General features: G+C 33.5%; 3 protein-coding genes across 7 annotated transcripts in view; all 3 read right to left on the minus strand.

Moving 5' to 3' along the window:
- Positions 1–1,494, minus strand: part of LOC133874836 (probable disease resistance protein At4g27220) — an 82,345-nt gene extending 80,851 nt beyond the window's left edge. The window contains exon 1 of one of the 2 annotated variants that reach the window (XM_062312716.1): positions 1,339–1,484. The gene's annotated coding sequence lies outside the window, so the exon portion shown is untranslated. Of the gene's footprint in view, positions 1–1,338 lie in introns of both variants that reach the window. The other variant, XM_062312717.1, reaches the window with a different exon arrangement.
- Positions 1–18,804, minus strand: part of LOC133874837 (uncharacterized) — an 81,023-nt gene extending 62,219 nt beyond the window's left edge. Inside the window, exons 1-4 of one of the 4 annotated variants that reach the window (XR_009901395.1) lie at positions 18,650–18,803; positions 17,561–17,807; positions 16,754–16,869; positions 15,240–15,447 (exon numbers count right to left, since the gene is read on the minus strand). Coding sequence is in view for 3 of the 4 variants with exons in the window: in XM_062312720.1 (XP_062168704.1) it covers positions 16,813–16,869; positions 17,561–17,737 (234 nt within the window). In the remaining variant the exon portion in view is untranslated. Of the gene's footprint in view, positions 1–15,239; positions 15,448–16,753; positions 16,870–17,560; positions 17,808–18,649 lie in introns of those variants that run through there. The other 3 variants (XM_062312718.1, XM_062312720.1, XM_062312719.1) reach the window with 3 other exon arrangements.
- Positions 9,616–14,322, minus strand: LOC133875717 (uncharacterized). The gene is made up of 2 exons (XM_062313927.1): positions 13,888–14,322; positions 9,616–10,100 (listed from the first exon to the last, which is right to left on the minus strand). Exons 1-2 carry the CDS (start codon positions 14,156–14,158, stop codon positions 9,841–9,843), a joined length of 531 nt encoding a protein of 176 aa, XP_062169911.1. The 5' UTR covers positions 14,159–14,322; the 3' UTR covers positions 9,616–9,840.
- Positions 18,805–22,077: the final 3,273 nt, after the last annotated feature.

Genomic DNA, 22,077 nt, shown 5'->3' on the forward strand with positions numbered 1-22,077 from the left:
TACAATTTGATCTCAATTAGGATTTGCAAAAGGAAGTGATACTCTGCAATTAACAGCCTTTTTGCAAAAGGCAGTGAAAAAAAAGACTTTAAATACCTAATTTTTTGTAGTGCATGTAGACGCTACATGGATTAAATAATTTCCAACATGTTTTTTACTAATGTGAGTCTGAGCTTTATAAGCGATTATACATAACTCTAATTTCAGCTTGACTAGTACGTTTGGAATGATAGTGCAGATGTAGCTAGCGCTTTCTCTGGGCCCTTACAGAATAAGTACTAGTCATGCTAAGCATGAACTAGAAAGGAACAAGACATTTAGATGGAATTTCTCATAATCAAAACGATGTCTTTGGGAAAGGAAGAAGACCAAAATTCCATCATATTGGGGGAATGGAATACCTGTCCTGACAGGCTATTTCGTTATCAAGGATCTTTAACTATATGACTTTACAAAGTGTTGTGACAAAAATAATTGTAGGATCCCAAAGAAGCAGAAAAAGGCAAGTCATACACGACACAAAGGATGCTATAATGACCTAATTGTTTCACTGACATTATAAAAAATAAAAATAATAAAGGTCCCCTAATAATGGTACAATTATACATTATTCCAGCACCCTTCTGTCATACTTTAGGCAAAGATTTCATCCGTCTTGAACTTCAATTACAACAATATTTCTCAACGAATATTCCTTTAATTTGAGCACTATTCGAAATGATTCAACCAAAAAAACAAAACTAAAGAAGTGAACATATAAAGTCAAAAACAAAAGCAACGTTCATACCAGAGAAATTTTGGTGTGCCATTATCGTACTTGTTAGTTGTTTCTTGAGGCATTAAGTCTAAAAGACCAGACCAGGACAGAAACGTTTCTTTTCTTTTTTCTCTTAGCCAGTTGAAAAGCAAATACCAAACTGAAAGTAAAAAGAAATTCCAGCGATCATCATATCTCCTTTCAAAATAGCTTAGTCTATACAAGAGATGTCTTGGTGAACGGTAGCTTCCAATAAGGTGCTGAATTTGTGGGTGGAAAGAAAATTAAGTGTAATCAGATATGAGTGAGTCCTTTAGAAATTGACATTTGTTAATCATAATATTTATGTCATCTTGAAGAATAACCAAAACTTCATACATTACATACTAAAACCAAAGTAGAAAAAATAAATAAATAAATAAAGAAGTATAAGAACTATAAGAAATATATATATATATATATATATATATATATATATATATATATGAAGAGGGAAAAAAAAAAAAAAAAAAAAAAAACAGATCCCGATATGAGAGAATTACATAATTCAATGAAATAAAACTCGAGAAACAGGAACTCACTTGATTGGATGATTCAGTGGAGGGAAGATGAAGAATGAACAGCAAACTGCTCTCTATCGTTCTCTTCAGTGGTGAAATGAAATTCCAGACCCAAGAATGAGTTATGCACAGCAAAAGTTAAAAAGCTCAAAGAGTAGGAAGCTTTTCGATGGCAAAGTGCAGTCTTGGAAACTGAACCTGGTCGAGTCAGGTTGTTTGACCAATTCAAGTCTCTTTTCATGACCAACAAATTTGGTTACTGCAAAGTCCAAGAGGACAGGGGCAACCCTTTCAGAAATGTCTAGAGATATGGGGGGTGGTACTCACCGACTCTCACTTTGGATTCATGTGGTGAAACTCACTATATGGGTCTATTCATATCTCTAGACTTTGCGCGCACAACAGTTAATGCATATATCTCCAATCTTCTTGGATTGAAATTTCCCTGTTTACTAAGGCTCTTCACCCTCCCTTCTCCCCCTTTCATACTGTTTATGTCGGTACGAAAAGTTCAAGTTTGAAATTTCTGGCTTCTTCAATGCATTCTAATTTCTTATTTTATCCTTCCACTTTTCCCTTTCAATCCTTCCCCTCATTGTACGGTACAACAGCGTGGACTATTCAAGCGAACAAAAGTTAGAACTTCATTCTTTCAGACCTGAAGAAAATCCACAAACAGGTTGACGAATCTCTTTTCCGGATCTCTCATAGAACATTATGCAGGTGTTGTTGAAACGCTGACTCAATGAGTTGGTATTCTGTGTCTGATATTTGCTGTGGGAGTAAAGGACTGAGTTTTGGGCAAGTCAACGTGACTGGGTTTCCATTGATATTGATATGATACCTTTAGGAGGGAAGGTAAGAGATATAGGAGGGAAGGACTGAAAGGGAGAAGTGGAGGGGTAAAATAGGAATTTGGAATGCATTGGCTTCTTCAAGAAGCCATAAATTTCAAACTTTTGTCAATTTCGTACGGACATGAATAGTAAAAAAGGGGGAAAAGGGGGAGGAGGAAGGGCCTTAAGCCATCTCCAACGGTTGGAGTTAAAATAGTTACTCAAAAAGTATCAATTTCTACTTTAACCACTGGCTATTTTAAAAACACTCCAACAATAATCTCTATTCCACTCTTCATTTTCTTAAAATATTGTTTTTTAATCTTTTTCTTTATTTTTTAATTTTTTTCACTTCTCCCTCTTACTCTCCGGTCTCCCCCAACCCCCAACCCCAACCGTCTCATTTCTTTGAGTAGTCGGACCTTGCAAAATGGAAGGAATCCCAACATAGTCGAAGCCGAGTGATCGGCGTAGTCGACGGAGTTAAGGATCTGCGATGAGGATCCGCGAGCGTCGAGATGATCGGGGACGAGAAAGCAAAACCTGGACGAGTCGAGGATCTGGCGGGCCCCGGCAGTGACGATGCAGAGATCGGATCCGACGGTGACGGCGTAGTCTACGGAGGCGTGGATTTTGGTGTGGGGGAGGAAGGCAACGGCGTGCTAGAGGTCGAGCATCTCACTGCGAAGCTTGTCGGGCTTGGTGTCGACGAGGACGAGCTCATCGGCGAGGTCTTGGATGAGAATGACGACGTTGCTAGGGACGGAGGAAAGAATGGCAGCGGTGGTGAAGGAGAGGGAAGGGGTTGGTGATGTTGACCGAGAGGGGCGGAGGGTTTCGTTGGGCATCAGGACCGGGAGGGACGAAAAGGGAGAGTGAGAAAATATTAATAAAAAATGTTTGTAGTGTTGAACAGTGAATAGCCATTGTTGGCTATTTACTATTCACTGTGAAGAAAAAATGGTTAAAGTAACTAATCTGTTGGAGAAGAAAAAGGCCAAAAATAGTTAAATTTGACTTTTTGGCTAAAGTAGAGCATCTGCTGGAGATGCCCTTAGTAAACAGGGCCTTAAGTCAAACCAGTCTCTCTCATCGAATATAGGGTGGGTTTGAGTCATAGGGCTAACAATTTTGACACGACCCAACAACCTGACACGAAATTAGCGGGTTTTGATCTACCTTAAACGGGTTTTGATCATAAACGGGTCTACCCGTTTAACTCGGTCTGGCAGGTCGGGTGGCGAGTCACCCAGACACGATTAACTTCTTTTTTTTTTATTATTATTTTTTATTTATTTTTAAAGGAGAATAGATATAAAATTGTAGTGATATAAAATAAGTTGAGGCAAAATTGCAATTTTTAAAACAGTGAAGCTAATAAAAAATAAGACCATGCTTGGTCTTATCCACAGCCACGTGTGTGGCTGTGGATTGTTTTGGGCTTTTGGGAGATATTTTCTCCCCTTAGGCCATTATTCAATTTATTCCCATCTTTTCTTTTTTCCTTTTCTTTGTTTCTTCTTCTAATCTCCTTCTCTGTTCTCTTGTGTTTCCTTTTTTTTTTTTTTCCCCTCTTTATTGCAATATTGCTCTCATTTACAGCCATGGTCCTTGCAAAATGGTAGTCTGGCTTCTTTTTTTTTTTGCCATGAATGATGAAGTTGCAGTTCATTTGAGTCTTAGATGTCTAAACGGGTCAAACGGGTCGTGTCGACCCGATACGATCCATTATGCTAAATGGGTTTCACAGGTCGTGTCAGGTGACCCGTGAAATTGTCATGTCGTGTCGTGTCTTGAGCCCCGACCCATTAAGATAAACGGATCGTATTTGGGTCAATCTTAAACGGGTCGCAGGTCGTAAACGGGTCGTGTCGGGTACTCATTTTGCCAGCCCTACGATTTGACAACACTCTCATCCCCCTCTTTAATTTTTTTTTTCACATTTAAAAAAAAAAAAAGTCAAATTACATCACATCAATTTTTTTTTTATTACTATTCAAATAAAAAAAATTACTACAAAACAGAATTTTTTTAATTTTCTATAAAACAATTTCAAACTTTTTTTATATTTTATATCACATCAATCACTTCTTACTACTATCAAAACAAAAATTTTACAACACAACCATTTACCAAACACACCCATCGAGGTGATTATTGGTTGGGGTGTTCCGGCCTCCCACTAAACCATTTTTAGGCATTGGGAGTTATTCGGTCGACCATTCCGATTGAATTTAGGATTAGCCAAACCACCTTCAAAAGACCACCACTAAACCACTACTTATGGGTAGTTCCGCGCCATTGTGGGAAAATAGCTTAGTTCGGCAAGTTGAGTCGGGTGGTAAATTTTGAGCCATTGGATTAAATGAACGGTTGAAAAAAACAATTATAGCTTGGGGTGCAATACTTATAATATTGCACCTGATGATTCGAGTTTTGAAAGTGAACTCGGATTCAAATTTGGATTCTAAACTTAAGAAATAAATGTAGTTACGGATATTTTGAGTGTTTGAAATTTGTGTTGAGAGTGGATTTCATAAAAATAAATAAATAAATAAAAGGTTAAACTTTAAATTTTAAATTCTCGGAATAAATGCATTTTTAGTCCATATAATTTGAAATTTTGAAAAAATAGTTGTTTGAGTTTCAAAAAGTGATTAATAACTAAAAAAAAATAATAAAATTTATTAACGTGCCACGTTAACATAAATCAGGTCAGCCAGATAAGGTGGCCAAGCCAGCCACCTCCTTAATTTCACATAACTAAATCTTAAATTTTACTAAAATCAAAAACAGATCCGCAACCAAACAAGGCCTAAGCACAATCTTCCATGTTCATTTGTCAAATCACGAGGCATTGAACTTTTCGTAATCAATGGCCTTGTTCGGCAGTGGTAAGTATGCACTATTCTCATTATTTTTTTTTTTTCACTTTTTTACATTTTTTTTAATGATAATCCATATCAAAATATTTTTACTTTTTTTATTTTTTATATCTCATCAATAATTTTTTATTATTATTTAAATAAAATAATTTACTACAATACAAAATTTTTTCACTTTTTTACAAATTCTTTTTATTTTATATCACATCATCACTATTTACTAATTTCAAAATTAACAATCCACTACTCTGTTCTGTACAAGCATTATATTGGCCAAACAAGGCCAATAATCTTCGTGAGGAATGTATTCTGGTCCGTTTGTTAAAAGTTATGAATGAATTTTGTTTTTAATAGTAATAAGAAGTATTGATATAATAAAAATAAAGAAATAATTTATATGAAAAAAAAAATTGTTTTGTAGGTAATATTTTTATTGGAATAATAATAAAAAGTGATTAATGTAATATAAAAAAAAAATTATAATGGTTTTTAAGTTGATTTTTTTTTTTTTTTTTTTTTTTTTATATATATAGAAAAGTAAAAAGAGAGACAAGTGTTTTGCGGAACAAACCTAAGCCTCACTCATAATTACTAAGTAAGGTTGTAAGTGAACAGATCTACTCATGTCGTGAACATGTTCGGGCTCAGCTCGAATTAGCTCGGGTCGAGATCAGTTCGTTTATTAAATGAACAGAGTTTGAATAAAAAATTCTTGCTCGAATAAGTGTAGGTTTGGCTTGTATAAGCTCAGCTCAACTCGTATAGGCTCTTATAACTTAATTTTTGTTATTTTTATAATATTATTTTTAACTTTGTAGTGAGAACATGTTAAGTACTTAAAAAAATATATATTCTTCGTAATATAATAAATATAAATTGAATATTTGTAACTTTGAGTCTATATATAAATATAAGTGTCTTTGTGTATATATGAGTGAGCTTATATATATATATATATATATAAATCCTGTAAGATAAACATATAAAATTGAGATTAGATTATATAAAATTTGAATTAATTTCTCTAATTACTCAAACAATAAATCTTAATCATAATTAAATAACTAAGCACAATCTATTACAAACCCTATTACTAAGCACATTCCATTTGAGAAATGATCCATACACTCATTTCTCACAACAGCCTCACAACAAGCTGATCTGGCTGGTAATATTTTATTATTTTTTTTTTGTTTTCTTTTCTTTTCTTTTTGTAAAAACATAATAAAATATTACCAGCCACGTCAGCTTGTTGTGAGGTTGTTGTAAGAAATGAGTGTAGGGATCATTTCTCATTCCATTTTAGGGTGCGTTTGGGATTGCGATTTCGTAGAGAAAAAGTGCAATTTTAAACCAAATCGCAGAAAATGAACCGTTTGGAAATTGCTTTTTTAAAAAATTGCGATTTGAAAACGCAGAAAAGTGCTTATTCAAATCGCAAGCAATGTGATGCTTTTTTAAAAACGCAGTATTTTAAAAGGCTAAACTGCGATTTTAAAGACCAAACTGCGATTTTGCCAAACACTTAACTGCGTTTTTAAAAATCACTTTTTTAAATCGCACATTTTAAAATCGCTATTTTTAAATCGCACTTTTTGAAATCGCAAACCCAAACGGACCCTTAATCAAATGAGCGCTTCACCCGGTTTAGTCTTTGACCTTTTGATTCAACCATTTCAATCAAATTACACAAATTGACAAAGTATTTTAATCAAATGAACACGCATTGACAGAGTATATGCATCTATTCATCAAAAATAAAATAAAGTATATCTAATTTCCTATAAATAAAATCTCCAAATATTTTATTGGTTTGTGTAGTACACAAATTGAGCCACTTTATACATTGGGGCTTCTTTAAACCACGTTATCAATATTTTTTTGAGGTGAAAACTCGGTTACAGTTACTGATTATTGGTTAAAATCGGTAACAGTAACCGGGGTAGCCGGTTGGCCAAAATCACCAACCGACTTCGATAACCAGGTAGCCGGTTAACCAGTTTTATAATAACCGACGGTCACAATTAGTATCTGGTTATCCAGACGAGTAATCAAAATTTAAAAAAATTGGGTCTTTTGGGCTAATTTGGGTATTGGGCATAAATTGGGTCTTTTGAGCTAATTTGGGTATTGGGCATACTTTTTGGGCTTAATTTAGACTTTTGTAACCCTTTAAAAAAGAACATTTCAATATTTTTGACCCAATATGTTGGCCTAAGTTGAAATGGAAGTAAAAGTGTAAAATCCTAAATTTTATTATTTTAGTTTTTTAAATATATATTTTATATATATACCCAGTTACCGGTTATAACCGGTTTTAATGTTTTCTAAAACTGGTAATCACTTCATTAGGGTTGGTTATCGGTTATTTCCAACCAAATACCAAACTAATTGACTGGTTACTGGTTAGTACTCAATTACCGACCATTTATAACTGGCTAACTTTGCACCCCTAATATTTCTATGCAACATACTTATTACTTGTAGAGAGAATGCCCCTCCCTGTTGTCATCTTTTCAACTCAAAACAATATAAACTATTAAAGACAATGGATTAAACTAAGGGATAACTACCTCACGCAACCCCAAATTGGCTTAAGTGGTGAAGGCTTTGTTTGGACTTAATAGCATTCTCGTCACGTTTTAAATTCGAATGTTTTTTGGTACAAACATTTCTTTCGGGCAACACCCGCGGCAAAGTCAAATCTTACTTGATTCGTGCGAGGTGCCTTACACAAGTCATGAGTTTGCCTTTAATTGATGATACACGAAGGCCCTGCCTCAAAAAAAAAATAAAATAAAAAAAAGAGACAACTACCACAGTTTATTTTCTTGGAGGCCATTAAGATGTGCATATCTAATTTTGGATATGAGTTGAGCTCGAGATTATTAAAATTTAGGAATGTGTATTGATAATAGCTTAAAAGTGCTTATTTTCTATATTAAAATAAGTATTATCATACTTTATTATAATTTAATTCTTGCATTTTATATTTAATTGTGAAATATTGTTCAAATATTAATATTAAGATTAAATGATATATTAATGCAAGAAATTGTGTTATGTAGGAATTACAAAAGAAATTAAAGAGTAAAAGCCAAGAGGTGGGTCAAAAGAAGAAGTCTATCCTATGCCTAAGATAGAGTCCAACGTGTAATACAAAAAGAGGTGAAACCAAACTGCTGGACCCACGAATTGGAGAAACATTCTAATACTACTACATGACAAAACCAAGACGAAAAATGTGTCTTTGACCCTTATAAAAAGAGGAAGCAGTGTTTTGTTTCAAGTGTAAAAGAGAGACGTGGAGTAAATAGAAGACTGAGATTTTTATAGTTGTACGAATCCCAAAAGAAGAATGAATCTTATCTCTATAAGAGAAGCAACACGGCAACAAACAAGGGAGTCGAAAATTACAGAAAAAAATAAGAAGAAGAAGTTCAGCTCCATATCGAAGAAGACAGCGGCGACGATTCAAGATTTATTTTTATTTTCTTCTTAGTTATTTTATTTTTCTAACATGATATTTAGGATTTTAACAATGAAATTTATTTACATAATCATGTTTAGCTAAATGTCAAGCTGAGGCTAGGGGTGAAACTTTTAATAAGATTGTAGTATTTATTTTCCAACTCTTTTTATAGTTTTTAATGTATGATTTTTTTAATTGATTGCATGATATGTTTTTGTTCTGGAAAATTCCTTGATTCATTGTTAACTACGGTACAGTAAATGCTTTGAATTCCCTGCGAATCAAATAACCAATTTTACGTAATAAAATCAATCAATTTTAAGATTAATCTTTTGATGATATTTTCTTGGTTTTCACTGATCTATTTTTCGATTATCACATGAGTTGCGAAATAAATATTATAATTTTGTTAAAAATAAAACCTCAATGCTTTAGCAATTTCTTTTAATTGTTATTTCCGTTATATGTTTTATTTGCATTATTCAACTAAATCATATGTCATAGATTTTTCTTAATTTTATTTTTTTTAGTGTTCTTTGTTTCCCAAATCCCAGTGGTTCGACACTTGGACTTTCAAGAATTATTACTTCGCAACAACCTGCATTTGGGTTCGCACACTTAAGTTGTCAACATGTATTTTTGCAAATTGTGTTAAATTCTGACCAACACTTAAATCCTATCATTTTTTTTCTCAAAAAAAAAAAAAATGTATTTTGAGAATTTTGACAAAATTTAATGAAAAGTTCTAATGAATGGTTGAAATTGAAAAAGATTGAAAAATAGGTAATGACCTAAATTGATACTTTTTAAATTTTATGTATAATTTTACAAAAAAAATGAAAGATCAGGAGTTATAATTTAAGTTCTCCCAAATTTTTATTTACGAATACGAGGGCGGGTGCCAATCAGCAGGATTAAGAGAATATATGTAGGAGTAGCAATTTGAGAAGATGTCTCGGACAGATATAAGCATTGAAGTAAACTTTAATATAACAGAAAGGTACATATTATTATTGGAAATTAGTGCTTTGGTGTATGTTGCAATTTGACAAAAGTTTAAAATTTATCCGTTGCTTTAGCATTATGGTCTAATTATAATCAGTAATTCCAACGAAAAATTATAGATTATCATAGTTCAAGACGTAAGTAAGTTGATAGAGCTGATATATCATTCGAACGAGCCACAGGGAAATCAATTCTAAGGGCTCCATAATTACATGCCATATATATGATTACACAACAGGAAATCTCAAGGCTGGTAAAGATTTCATCACTCCACACATCTAATTATCTGCTCATTTCTTGCTAGTTCTTCTAACCTCAGGAACCATCAGATCATCCAACAATTGCCTGCCCATGAATCCTTCATCATGAAAACTCTTATCACATCTTCTGGTTTTTTGTAAACGGTCGACTTCAGATCTGCACAAGGCTGATGCTTCTCTGCTCTCTCAAGACCTGCAGACTTAAGAGTTTCCTTCAGTTCGGCTACCTCGGCTTGCAATGCCTTGAACTCCAGTTCATGACCCTGATCAAACTTCTTTTCACCACGAATTGATTGCGAGACAGCCTTATAAACCAATGTTCCACCTGCAAATGCAGTAGAAACCAACAATGAGTATTGTACAAGAAGGGAAAACCTAGCAAAAGACTCGATCATCAATGCATTTTGTGGGAAAATATTCTAGTTCACGCTTTTTAAACATTCTAGAGTTCCAGATTTGCATACGACATTACCAGGTCAGGGTACACATGGTGCGTCAAAAGCTTGAGATCAGAAAGAATTCTAAACGAGAAACCTTCAGGATGGTTTAAGCATTTCCATAACATGTAGAGCATGCTGCAATAGACACCCTTTTAGTGCACTGTGTGAACCGTGAACATTTCTTTTCTTTTCTTTCTAGGCATAAGTGCCGCGTAACCCAATCAACACCAAACAAATTGAAAAGTGAGTTCCATAAATCTCTGACTACTTCACAACGAAAGAAAAGGTGGTCAATGGACTCCCTACTCTTATTACACATACAACACTACTCCACAATCAAAACATTCATCTTCCTCAAGTTATCCAATGTCAATATTTGCCCTAATATATACTGCCGTCCACACCAAAAACGCCTCTCAAAGGAGCCTCGATACTCTAGATACTTTTCCACAGAAAAGGGGAACCAGTAGTTCTGGTTAACATGATACTTAAAAAAAAAATAAAAAAATGATACTATGAGTCACTTCAAACTTGCGCCTTTTGGAAGGCCTCCAACATATTCTATGCACATCTCCTTGCACTTAGAGCATTTCTAGTAGCCTTATCAAATTTTACTCACCAAAATAACTAAAAATCACTTTTTTCTATTTTGGTGAGCCACTTTATTAAAATTCCCCTAGCAGCCTCACCATTTTAACTAGTCAATATTTACTATTCCATTTAAATAATAATTTTTTCATATTTATTTATTTTTTCTCTATATAATCTTTTTATAAAAAATCATTCATATCTATGAAATAAGCAAATTATCGTGTGAGAGATGGGAGATGGGAGAAGAAAATGAGAGAAAAAAGGAAAAATGTGTGCTAATCATGTGAGAGAGAAAGGTGAAACAAAATTTGGTGAGTGGGTTGTTGAGTGAAAATGCCTCATCTAATTTGGTTAGTAATTTCAGTCATCAAATTTTTTTGGTTAAAATGGTGAGGCTGCTGGGAGTAATTTTTCAAGATTTTCAACAAATTTGCTCACCAAAAAACTATTTTGGTGAGGCTACTAGGAATGCTCGTGAGAGAATACAACATCTCCAAGAAAGAAAAGACTAAATCGACCTCCCAATCTTGTACAGATCTAGTAAAAATTATATTCCAATGAATATTACCATCTCAAAACTGCATATGATCTGCCACCCACGCATCCTTATTGTGTACAAAACTACATATAATCTGTCACCTGCACATCCTTATTGCGTGCAAAACTAAACAAGTTCGGTTAAGATATCTTCAATGGTTGATCCCCACATCACACATCATGTAAAAAACTGACCTAGCTTTAACCCATCACCCATCTCATATCTAACAAATTTTGGAAAAGCATCACACCCATTCCTTTTATATTTCTACACTCCCACTCAAATGACCCTGTTATCTGCTTAGAACACCAAACTTTCCTTAAACTATCATATTTAGTATCTATCACCAATTTCCACAAAGTCTCCCTTTTTGTAGCATAACGACACAATCATTTTCCTAATAGAGCTTGATTAAACTGAATCAAGTTTCTAACCCTCGAACCACTTGATTTCATTAAAGTGCAAATTCTCAACTAATTTACTAAATGAAACTTAAACTCGTCTCCAATTCACCTTAAAAATAAAAATAAATAAATAAATAGTAGATTGGAAAGAGTATTGTTTATTAGAGTCAATATACCTCTCTTAGATAAATAAAGCTTCTTTCATCCAGCCAATTGGCATTCCATTTTTTCAATTATTCAATTCCAAATAGATGTAGCCTTATAAGACACACCCAAATGCAAACTCAAATACTTCATCGGAAATAAAAATACTCTACAAACAAGAATACGGGCCAACCCTTCTAAATCTCATACATCGCCAACAAGAACTATATCTGATTTTCCAAAGAACTATATTTGTTTTTCCAAATTATTCTTCAATCTCGATACAACTTCAAAAACATAAGAAAAGACATTGAAAAATCACTGCATATAGAGCAAGTTTTCTGATGAAAATATTTTGTCTGATTGCTTAATCCCTGCTGATCTAGGTACACAATTGGAGACAATGATTGCCTCATCTCATCTTGTGGGTAGGTATACGGTCTCGTAAATTAAAAAAAGGGAAAAATGCAAAATTAGTTTTTGTGATTTACCTGATTTACAATTAGATCCATGTGGTATAAAAATGAGCTCATATATTTCTAAGGTATGCCAAAAAACAATTTTCTTACTGTAGTCAAATTTTGTCAAAACACTTAACAGATTCTGTTAGTATGCCACGTCAGTGCGAATAAAATGACGATAGGTGTTACTCTTAATGAAAAATATAAATATATAAAAATTTAAAACTAGAAAATTAAAGAAATTAAAAACTTTAAAATTTGAATTTTTTTAATTAAAAAACAAAGAGAAAGAAAAGGATGGCTCAGCAGCCACCTCCGGCCCATGGGGTGGCGCGCACCACCCTAAAGCCACCTCAGACCCATGTGGGTGGCGGCAAGCCACCCCAGCCTCCTCTTGGGGGGGCTCGCAGGCCACCCCTAGCCAAGGGGGTGGCTGCCGAGCCACCCATTTTCTTTTTTCTTCTTTGAAAAAAAAAATAAAATTACAAATAATCATTTTTTAAGTTTTTAATTTCTTTAATTTTTTTAGTTTTGTATGTTTATATTTTTTATGTATATTTATATTTTTTTTAGAGAAAAATACATTTTACCCTTTTTAAAGTTCTACCACGTTTTTTTTTTTTGCCTCAAATGTTTAAAAATTGGCAATATATCCTAACCAAGTTTTTAAAATTTTCAATATACATTACCACTCCTTTAATTATTAATATCTGCTTTAACAAAAATTATTAAAAACACCTAAATGCCCCCACTTTCCTAAAAAATAAAAAACAAAACAAAACAAAGGGGTGGCCTAGCCACCCCATTTGGCTAGAATTCAACACGTGCATGTGGGGTAATTTTGGAAAGTTTGTACCGAAAAATGTACGCGCAATGCACATGAGCCATTTTCCATCAAAGAATACGGAAATGGCTAACAAATGGGTTACATTGAAAATTTTAAAAACTTTGTTGAGGTACATTGCCAATTTTTAAACGTTTTAAGGCAAGAGTGAAAAAGTTGTAAAACTTTGGAAGGGCAAAATGTATTTTTCCTAATTTTTTTTATTAAGAGTGTAACACATGTCCTCATTTTATTAGCACTAACATGACACACTAACGAAACCGTCAATTGTTTTGACGGAATTTGATTACAAGAAGTATATTGTTATTTTTGCATATCTAAGAAACTTCTCAGTTCATTTTAATACTACATCGAGCTAATTGTAAATGAGGTAAACCAAAGGTACTGGTTTTGCATTTTTCTCGTAAAAGAAAAAATCTTGTTGAGTTTAAGAGCAAATTTTGTAGAGTGAAAATACGCACAGCGTACTAATAAATCTACAACTCCAGAGAAATAGTGAAGAAAAATGCAATTTAATTGCCAATCCAAAAAACATTGCTCCGATTATTATTCCAAAAACGAAAGTACGGCTAGAAGCAACATAAATGATACATGTAATCCTTCCAATACTTTTAAACACACATGAATTTAGAAGAAAGTAGAACACAAAAACAAAAGAGGTGGTGGTGGTGTGAGATGCGAGTTATATACCTGGGACGCTCTTGAGACCCTCCTCGCAGCCATATAAGGCGGCGTTTTTTGCCGAATCGGCTGCGACCTGGACGATCCTGGACCGGGTTTCCTCGTCCGACATGTACTGGCTCAGCGTCTGGGTGGCGTTGATCCTAACGTTGTTGATCTTGGTACCGGCAGCCAAGCCCAAATCATAAGAGCTCGAGCACCGGCCCTTAACCGCTGTCAGATCAGGTGTGTTCCGTTTCAGTGACTCACTTATTGAGCAAATGTAATCCCAAATCCCCATCTCTCTCTCTGTGATCTGATCTCTCTCAAAAGGAAAAGCGAGATGGCTATATGTTTGGGGAAAGAAAATACACCTCTCCCTCTCTCAATGGCAACTTTTGGTCTTCTTTTTTTTTGTTTTTTTTCTTTTTCTTTTGAGGTTACTTAGAGGAGACCAAAAGTTCTAAGTTCATGCGAGTGGAATGCCCATGCTTTTAAGGTAGAAAGATTGCACGTGGCGAACTATTCCCAAACTACGTTGCATGAAAGAAATAAAATTCTTACCAGTTATACTTATACACAAGTGTAAAGCTAAAAAAAAAAAATATATTATATTTTTATCTCATAATTATTTCACAATATTAGGTATTAATTTAAACTAATTTTAAATTTAGTCATTGTTAAAAATAAATATCAAATAGTCTATAAAATAATTATTGAATAGAAACACATTTCTCTATATCAGAATAATCCAAAAATTTGTATAAGCTTTTCAAATTGGCACATTTCAGTCTGGGTAGCTGCTCACCTCCAATTTACATCGCCTTCCATTTCCTCCCATTTGTGGTCCAAAGTCCAATACCTCGCTAAAAAGTAAATTGATTGTTTTAAGCCATTGGATCAAATTTTAATGAAGTGGCTGATTTTGGACCACAAATAGGAGGAAATTAGAAAGAGGCAAACTGGAGGTAAGCTTCAGTTTGATTAGTGTTTTAGAGAATCCCAACCATAGAGAATAGTCCCACATCCATACTCGAACATTGATAAAATTTGTTAATTTTGACACTCCATCGATAAAAGCTACATATTTCATTAAAACCTTTTTTTTTTCTTAATAACATCCCAAACATGGTAAGGTAAATGCATTGATACCACATGGAAAGTGCAACACATTTCCAATTCTCCTTTCACTCATCTTCACATATTCACAAGCCAAATTTCACGTCCTCAAAACTGAGGAAATTGGGAGATTACGGGGTTGGTTAGTTGGGATGGTTGAAAATCTCTGTAGCAGTTATAAAGCGGGGAAAACTGAAACAGGGGTTTTGACAACACTAAGTAACGATTCGCACAGCAAAAGAGATACCAGTCGTCTTCAGAAATGAAGCAAAGTGGGAAAAATTCATGATTAAATTAGAGCATACTTTGTTCCCGGATTATTAACCCATACATACAGAGAATATCCACAGGCATAGCTACAAAAGATATACACAACCACCAACATCAGCGTGCCAGATATGCACCACCTTCTGTAAATCCACCTTTTTTTTTTCCAGGCATAGAGGTCCAGAGGATCCAAGATCTGACATTCTGCAATCAAAATCACAAATTAGATCAATCAGAAAGCAATGTTTTACAAAAATTTGAGCGAAGATCAAGTATCTTCTCCAGATTTAGCATCAAAAGATTAAGTAGTACTGAAATGTACACGCCACAACTTATTTACTGCGTAAAATAAATATTTAGTAGTTTCAGAAAATAGTTTTCATTAGTGCTCCTACATGACCAAGGTGCAGCAAGAATGAGCCACATAAACATCAATTGCAGTGAATAACAAGCAACTGTTCTCTACAACATGCAGACATGAGTCCAAGAGAATCATTTTTAACGGGCAAAGGGTCGCACCTTATTGACAAGTACAACAATATTGTTAGTCTAAGAGAGGTCTCTTTTGCAAAGCCAATTAGAATTGCCGAATGCTGGACAGTGAGTGTGTCGATTAAGAAATAGGCCAGAGATTACAGAGATGAATAATAAAACGACATACACACAAGGAAAAAAAAAAAGGCACGTTCATTGGAGGACAAGAAAATTAATAATCCTTTTCCCAATTGAGGTTTGAAAGGATCAATAATCCTAGTGCAAATGAAAATTAAGGTAAAAGAGGGTGGCTCTTAATCTCTTCTACACACAAATATGTACTGAGATATATACACGCTCATCACAAGGGTCAAGGTAAAAAGTTCAATTTGGTCCAATATGCCACAAGATCATAAAAACCAACTGAAATGCTATGGTCACTTGCACCAAGCACCAAGTACGTCTAAGGAGCTATGTGGCCATATGGAGTCACAACGAGCCCTGGACAACTCATCATGGAATTTTTTTTAAAAAAAAAAAAGCTTCATGGTCCATAAGAACAGAGAAGATTCCACAAACTGATAAACTGATATAGCGGAAAAGAAAAGGAATTGATGACTAGCTACTAGATAAAAGAAGGTCAAAGATAGAGAGAAATGATAGAACATGGTTAGTCCAGCTGAACAGCTGAATTCAAGATGCTGGGATAAAGTTTTATTGATTGGACTCACACAATCAATCTATTAATCAACTACTACAGTCTACATAACATATAAACAAATATAAAGATTTTTTTATAAGAAGTCTTTTTTTTTTTTTAAGAAATAAACAATTAAGGACTCTTCTATTCCAATATATATATATTCTTAACAGGAAGCTTGAAAGAACAACAAACGGAATTGAGCTCAATGATTTATATAAAGACATATATAAATGGCACCGCGCTTGATTAAAGAGTTCGATACTTCAAGCCATATGGCAACATAAAAGTAAACCTAATAGGTACAGAAATCATAATGCAAAGGAAGATACGAACTTAAACTTATTCCAAAAGATCAATTCAACTGAAACTGACCAGTGCCTAGACTGGTTAGTTCACAGAGACAGCCCAGCAAAAAGCAACTCCAACTCCTCATCCTGTGCTGCAGTTCTCTGACATAAAAAAGCATAGATAAATATAACTAAAAAAATAATTTAACATACACAGAAGTTGAAAATGTATATTAAGCAAACTTGTTTCATCAAACAAATGGTCATGTAACACTAAAATTGTATGGTAGAAATCCAAATCACTCGTAGTCCTATGGTCTTAACTCTTAAAAGACCTAAAAATTATGTCTCCCCTCTTTCCACATTTCTATCTGTTGCCACATTTTAAACTTCACAATTACTCTCAATTAGACACTGCACCATTTACATTGGTTAATCCATTTGCGCTAATTTTAAATAGGGAATAATGGTCTTCATGCATCTAACTGAGCCACTTGATAAGCAAGATAAATTCTATGTCCTATAAAATAGTTCCTCACTTTGTTAGAGTTGACCTTATATACGCACTACATCCCTCTTTTCATTTCTTCTAAAATATTTCCTTTTTCCAGATTCTTAATTATCCTTATTTTAGGTAACTGAACCTTAATTACCATTTGAGTAATACCAAAACATGAGTCAGGCTGCACTCACATTTCCAAAGACATCCTTTGTTATTATGTACTCGAATCCATATCCACACAATAAGTAGCAGCGGTTTTAGAAGTAGATGCAAAAGGGTTAATACCTAACACCTGTGGCAATAATTATAATGTATGATTTAGATGACAACTGTAGGTCCAATGTCACAAACCTGAATGGATATAAGTTGCAATATTTTATTGAGGACCCGCAAACGATGAGTAGCATAGGTGCTGTTCACAGGAAGTCGCTTCATTCTCTTCATTTCTTCATGAACCGCAGCATTCTTCTCTTCATACCCCATTTTCTTCTGTTGATTTTTAGGCTGAGTGCTAACTCTACTATCCATGGTCTGGTCAAGGGCAACACTGCCCAGTCTGCCCCTAAAATGATCTCATGGATCCACTTCTCAACTAGACCTACGAAACAATAAAACGAAACAATTTACCACAGTTGAGAGTACACCCAACTTAAACAAACAAACAAGACAGAAAAAACGTGCAAAATTTGACCATGTGTGACCACAATAAATAAAGAAGCTAATGCGCATCATCCACATTCATAAAGGAAAACTATATTTGAACACTTCTTGTTCACATCTCTTGAACACAACTCTCGTTTGTACCATTGATTTCTAACATATGTGACAACTATGTGTGATATTAACAACGCAAATGAGAGGTGCGCATAACATGCATGTATGCACGTAAAGTCTGCAAATAACACAAGCATCTTGACACAGTCCTCCAAAAGCAAAAGGGTCTCGATGATCAAATAAGAAGGCAAATTCGGTTTCATGTATAACAATATTCTCAAAATGGAGTGTGGAGAGCCTTGGTATGCAAATATATCCACTACAAATAAACTTGTTCCACCTGAAAGCAAAGCCTCAAGTAGACTTTCCCATCAAATATTGCCTTCCAATTTATTCCAAATAATCCAGCAAAACAAAGAATAAAATCAATTCATTCAAACCCTAATATACGGTTTGGTTGGTGCGAAAACCATGGAAAATAAGGTAAAAAGCAAAAACAGATCAAGATTTATATGAAAAATTTCCTCAAACCGATAGTGGCATCATGTTTATTAGAATTGAGTTGGACTTTTCTTTTTCCGGAAAAAATGATTCAAAAATTTTCAATTTCGTCACTCTTCCTCCAAATTCTTGGACACCAGACAGAGTATGGAATGCCATAAAACGATGGAAGTATAAGAATAACAATACGAAGAAACAAAGCTAGAAGGAGAAAGAAAAACATACAGTTCGCGACGTCGAAAGCCCTACGACCACGAAAATTTGGAGGAGATGATTAGGGAGCTCTAGACAAACAGAAGCAGAGCAGACCAACGCCACCAGCCAGGAAGCCAGCATCTCTGTTTCTCCTAAAACGCACCGTTTTCACTTTTTTCGCAATTATTCCGGAACAAAACGCAGCGTCTTGTATAGGTCAAATCAGATTTTTTACGATTCTCCAATAATAATTGTATTAAATTATTTTTTAAAATTAAATAATTGAAATTTTATCACTTATAAAATATGATGAATATTAAATTGATAAAATATTGATGAGATACAATATCCAATTAAACATATTTAATTTAAAGACAACGATACTTACAATATATATATATATATATATATATATATTAGACGAAAATACTAAATAGAAGAGAAAGAGTAAGGGTGCATTTGAGATTACGATTTTAAATCAAATCGTAAAATTTGAATCGTTTGGGAATTATGTTTTTAAAAATTTGCGATTTGAAAACGTAAAAAATTATTTTTTCAAATCGCATGTAATGAGGTATTTTTAAAAAAAAAACAAATAATTTTAAAGGTTAACTTGTAATTTTAAATGCCAAATTATTATTCTGCCAAATGTTTAACTGGATTTTTAAAAATCACTTTTTCAAATCTCATATTTTTAAATCGTACTTATTTTTTTTTCTAACAAAATAACCGGAGCTACCATGCATTAATCTAAAGAAGCCCGAAGGCAAATACAGTGAATAGAAACAATTCGACACCCTACAAACTAAGCCAAAATAATCTGACTTTAGTGCTGCCTACAAATAAACAAATATTACAAGAATAGATATTTGACCCACTCTTTAACAATAAAACACCTCTAACAAAGAAAAAATGGCTGATCTAGCTAACAAAGCCATAAATTGTACTTTTGGAAATCCCCAACACAAACAGACTCAATGTTTGTTATAAGGAGCTCTGTCCTTCTTTTTTTTTCTTTTTTTTTGACATGTTCACACAAGAGGGGGAGGGGGGATTTGAACTAGTGACTTCTGTTTCATGAGGCGTGGTCCCCAACCGATTGAGCTACCCCTTGGGGATAAGGAGCTCTGCCCTTCTAGTATTCTCATAAATGTCATGTGACTTTTAAAATCATTATTGAATTTGAGATAAGATCCAATAATAATTTTAAAAATGACATAATTTAGAATTACTCGAATTTAGTATCTAACTGATTGGTCATTATATACTAGAATTAAGTAGCAATAATTCAAAAATGGCAATCGTTGTTGGCGTTTCCCATTGACTAAGTAACAAGACAATAGGACAACATGTTTTCAAAACGAAAAGAAAAAGGTGTCTAGTCGTGTTAGTTGAAAGACATGTGAATTTGAAAAGGAGAATCGAGTTGTACACACATGTTCGGGGATGGAGGGGACATGATTAATGTTTAATGGCGATAATTAAGTTCCATACCAAAAAAAGGTTGCAGATTTAAAAGTAGTCGAGATGGGTTCGTAGAATTCGAAGATATGATTAGCCCCAAGGATGCTGTAAACCAATGATATAATCTTGATTAGCAAAGTTGTTGTTTTTTGTTGGTCTATGATAAAAACAATGAAGAGAAAACATAGTCAAATGATGAAGACTTCTCAACAGAAGTGATTTACAAGTAGTGGGGTTATCTCTTGCTTGATTGTTCTGCCTTTTTTTTTTTTTTTTTTTCTTTTTTTTATGTTTCTTAATTTTGTAAAAGTGATTAAAAATTAATGGTAAGTGAAGTTTTCCCTAAAAATTTTAAGCCAAAGTACTTTTATCCCTACTCAAAAAACTCTCATTTGTGCCAATGCCAAGGATTCGTGCGTGCGTAAGCCACTCTACCATTATTGTTGGCTACAATACCGTTTGTTAGAGAGATTAACACATTAAATAATTCTTAAAAGTTTAGCACTTGTGTGTTACGTGGGTTTACCCGCATCATGCACTTTCATCTCAACTATGGAGATTCTCGTTTGAGCTTGTGCCAGGGACCATTGTCCATATCTGGACCACTCAATCATATCACACACCACCATGAACTCTTATATTATTATATACTTGTTAGGGATTCAATGAGATCATAATATGGTATTATGAGATAAACTCAATTCAAAAAATTTGAAGTCTATAGATTTAGGCCCAACTATATTATAATAATCAATTATATTTGTGACTTTTTTTAATGTGAAACTCAATTTATTTACATTTATACATGTATACTCGATATATCTTAGTCTTAAAGAAAAGGAAAAAAAAATTGATCTTTTCTTCCACATGCTTGGCTAAAAGCTACGAACAAGGGGATCTAGCCATGTGGATATCACATGGGCACCCTATGGACTTTTTGCCATCCACTTCTTATCAAGTGGATAGATAGATTCCCACTATAATTCCTCCACTTTTTCTTGTTTTCATCCATCAAACTAATGAGGCTATGACCTGTTCTTTGGAAAGCTGCTACTCACCAAAAATTCAAATTTGCTGTATTTTACAAATGCTATGAATATTCTCGTTTTCATATTTTTAAGGGAAAAATCATATTTATTCCTTAGGTTTTTATCTTATTTAAATTTAGTTATTAAGTTTCTAATTTCAATAACATGGTCCTTAGATTTCGCACAAATTTTAAATAGGCCTCTCTATCACTTTTTTTCAAAAATTAATAGTTCGTCAAATTTTATGTGGGTCTCAATTGACACATCAGCATCCATATCAACCCCTAATATTAATGCAGAAAAATGCAATATCATTAAGCGCCAAGTCATTCATAAAAATATATATATATATATATATATATATATATATATATATATATATATATATATATATATATATATATATATATCTTCTCTTCTTCGTCATTTTAATCTTTTAGATTTTAATATTAAATGAAAAACCGTTAACTTGATCTTAATTATTTCTCGAATCATTAACTTAATAAAAACAGATATGCTGAGTATTCTAACCAAACTACTTGATTGTTTTCCAAACTACTCACCACCTACCTAACCAAATTTCAAATGCACTTTTGGTTGGTATGCATTTTTGCTTCTCTCATTTTATTTGTGAAAATCATGTACATTATCTACCAAAAATCTAATTCACCAATTGCTTTCAGTGTGGATGTAATAAAAACCACTCTCTTGGCTATGTTTGTTAAAAACTTGTTGTGTCTTTTATTTTCTGTTTTAGAATTTAAAAAATTAACAAAAACACCCAATATATAAAACACCAAATAGTCGCAAAAATATAAAATAAATACTTACTTTTATATTACACCAAATACCTTTTAATTTTTTTTAATTTTTAATTTTTAAAAAAATTACCAATAGAAAACACATTAACAAACATGCCTATTGATTTTCCACAATATAAATGTCGAAAAGCTGATTATATTGACC

Source organism: Alnus glutinosa, chromosome 8 (genome assembly GCF_958979055.1).
Source record: "Alnus glutinosa chromosome 8, dhAlnGlut1.1, whole genome shotgun sequence".
Lineage (NCBI taxonomy): Eukaryota > Viridiplantae > Streptophyta > Magnoliopsida > Fagales > Betulaceae > Alnus > Alnus glutinosa.

What these genes read in the sequence shown, in the direction of transcription:
- LOC133875717 (XM_062313927.1), bottom strand. Translation starts at nt 14,158, where the DNA reads ATGGGGATTTGGGATTACATTTGCTCAATAAGTGAGTCACTGAAACGG. An exon ending in GGGTCTCAAGAGCGTCCCAG is followed by an intron (nt 10,101 to 13,887) that starts GTATATAACTCG and finishes CTGCATTTGCAG; the next exon opens with GTGGAACATTGGTTTATAAG.